Source organism: Trachymyrmex septentrionalis, unplaced genomic scaffold, assembly GCF_001594115.1.
Source record: "Trachymyrmex septentrionalis isolate Tsep2-gDNA-1 unplaced genomic scaffold, Tsep1.0 scaffold40, whole genome shotgun sequence".
NCBI lineage: Eukaryota > Metazoa > Arthropoda > Insecta > Hymenoptera > Formicidae > Trachymyrmex > Trachymyrmex septentrionalis.
The window spans coordinates 1,325,313-1,328,378 of NW_017305569.1; the positions used below are offsets into that span (position 1 = coordinate 1,325,313).

The 3,066-nt window shown below is 29.6% G+C and overlaps 1 protein-coding gene across 1 annotated transcript in view; it reads left to right on the forward strand.

The window, feature by feature from the left end:
- Nucleotides 1-1,824: 1,824 nt before the first annotated feature.
- LOC108750959 overlaps nt 1,825-3,066 on the forward strand; it is a 20,971-nt gene continuing 19,729 nt past the window's right edge. Inside the window, exon 1 of the mRNA XM_018490841.1 lies at nt 1,825-2,282. Coding sequence (XP_018346343.1) covers nt 2,004-2,282 — 279 coding nt within the window. The 5' untranslated portion in view covers nt 1,825-2,003. The remainder of the gene's footprint in view (nt 2,283-3,066) is intronic.

Sequence of the window (3,066 nt, forward strand, 5' to 3'; positions counted from 1 at the left end):
TTGCTTCTTTCAATCTCTCTCTCTCTCTCTCTCTCTCTCTCTCTCTCTCTCTCTCTCTCTCCCCTCCTCCCCCTCTCTTCCTCTCATTTTGTCTATCCTTCACTATACCCTTCATTTTCCACCTCATAGAGATCAAATTTTCTATATCCCGGCTTTTCCGCATTTGTATAAATGATCCCTCTACGGTTATACATCAAATTTCAATATTTTATTTTCACTGTCAATATGTAAAAATAAATGGATATTGTGTATTTATCGAACGATTATTAATATTGATGGCTCTGTTGCAATATTAAGCCATCTATTATTCAACGATAATTTATGACTTTTACTGTACGATCAACGTGATTGAGACACTTTTGTTTAGGCAACTCCTATAAATATTTATCTCCATACATCCAGAACACGCGATATAACAGCGATGAAAACGATTACTAAAAAATTGAATGTATCAATCAGTATATGCATTAATAAAATTATCAAATTATTTTTCCTACTTTTATAATACTAAAAAAAATGATCCATATATAATGGAAAAAATGTTCCATATATAATTATAATATATAAAATTATATGTAATTATATAAAAAATTGACATATTTTATGTATACACACACACACACACACACAATTATATATAATTATATATAAAATATGTCTACATACATAACATTTTTTCCCGAGTATGTATCTTCAAATATTAAAATTGACTAGTTTTGAATTTGCAATTGGATTAACAATTTTTTATTTCGAATTAACATTTTTTGAAAAATAGTCGAAGAAAAAAATTGAGTTGATGTAGGTTAGACCAACATCGATATAATTGGCTTCTACTTCATATATACACTTTGAAAATATCTTGAATTATTAAGAGTATATAGATCGGTTTGAATTAATGGCGATTTAATTACAATAAACTCAGCGACTGTAATGCAATAAATAATATATGCTTTTTTTGTTAGTACATTGTTTTTTGTACATGTAAATAAAATCACTTGTACAACATTTTTAATAATATTGATTCTGAATAGAATTTTTAAAAGGATAGAACAAATGAATCTTGAAACTTGAATTCAAACGTTGAATGAGAAACTTGTCTCAAACTATCGGCCGTTTAATTGTCGAATCCATATTGCGCCGTACCGCAAGTTTGGAAGCTGGGATTAATGTCAGCAGTCGGTAGATTGCGAATTGAAATTTGAGAAACGTGGCATTCAAAAATTTCGTACGATATTTGTTGAGCGTTATAGTAGACTTCAATATTTCACGAAATTTTCGATTTCTGTTATTACAATCTTTTATATTGGCTTAACCTAGATCTGGTTGCATGACATTATAAATCATATGATTCACACGTGCGCTATATATGTAAATATGTAAGTTTATTAAATTGTTTTAACTATAAATTATTAGATATCAAATGATTATAACATATAGCATTGAATAATTTGTTCCTTTTAATAACAAGATTTATTTACATCTTATAATTTTATATTTAGTTTTATATTTATTTATAGTTTAATTCTTCTCCTTTATCCCTTTTTTCTCAATTCCGTCTATATTTTTGCAATACATAATGTTAGCATTTTATTATTTTTATTTATCTAGAAATATTTTTCTTGTATTTTTTTCGATTTAAAACTCGATTTACTTTATAACTATAAAAAAAATGCGTATAAAAATATACAATATTTATCATCGCGCATCGGTATGTTAAAAAATATTTGAAAAGCACAGCCAGCGCCATCTACAGATAAAATGCCGACGCGTGGTCGGTAAAATGAGAAATAAATTATCGTCTGCTATTCACTCCGTACACGTGACCACCATTGTTTTTGGTGAACAAGTAGTACATTTTGAGGTTATGTTCATTACGTCGAGCAACATTATGATATACCCATGATGTGTGACGCGCCTAATTAGTTATTTATCATCGCAGAGGAATTGGACTGTAAAATAGTTCACTCGTATTTTGATTGTGAAATTTTTATTGTGGGAACAATATGCAAGGGGACGAAATCGGTGAAAAGAGGAAAATTTGGACGGACGAAGAGCGTTTGGAGCTTGCCGCGAAATTGGACGCCGAACTGGACGAGTACATAAATAACTTGGAGAAAAAGAGTTATGTGGAAGGATGGCCGGAGGACAGGTGGCAAGAGGAAATGGAGAAGCATCCTTTTTTCATGAAAAAGCCACCGGAACCCGGCGACGAGTTGTCTCCTTTGATGGAGGGATTGCAACAACTTAAGTACGGGGAGGATGAGAATACTCCTGAAGGTATGTTTTTCTTCAACACTTGCAGATTATTCGTTATACCGTGTTTTTAAATTTTATAGTGAATCATTCACTTGCATTACGTTAGGTTAGTGTTTATTAAAAAGCTATATACATAAAATATACTATATACATAAAATTAAAGTAAAGTTAAATGTAAAAGCACAATGAATATTTTAAATAAACTTTATGTAAAGCAATCTTTAATGTGTACTGATCCAGTGTAGTGTGAGAGTGACTAAATTCACCATTTAAAGCAGCCTTTAATATGTACGAATCCAATGTAGTACGAGTAATCGAATTCATCATTAGTACACCAAACAACATGCACATCTAGAAGATCTCTTTGTGATGCCTTTTAAAAATCTTTTAGATATATATATTCCAAAAGACGTCTTCAGGATATTTTTTGACATTTTTTAGACCTACATGTTGTCTGATACATGATAATTTTTCAATCCTTTATATACACAATGAGTCATTCGTGTCTTAGATTAATTCAAGGATTAATTTTCATCATTTTTATAAGTATATAAAAATTATTAGGTATGTAGTTCTTACACATACTTTAACATCTTTAGAAAGTATTTGCAAAATTGTATACTAAAAAGAAGGAAAGAATAGAGACCATTATTTATTTAAATACTCCTAGTATTTCAAAGAAAAATGTACAGGACATAAGTGACCCAATTGTATATACTATTATGGATATTAATATTCATTGTTGTTCTCATTGTTGTTCATACGCTGAGAGTATGTTGCTTGCTTTTTATGCAACATATATATATATAT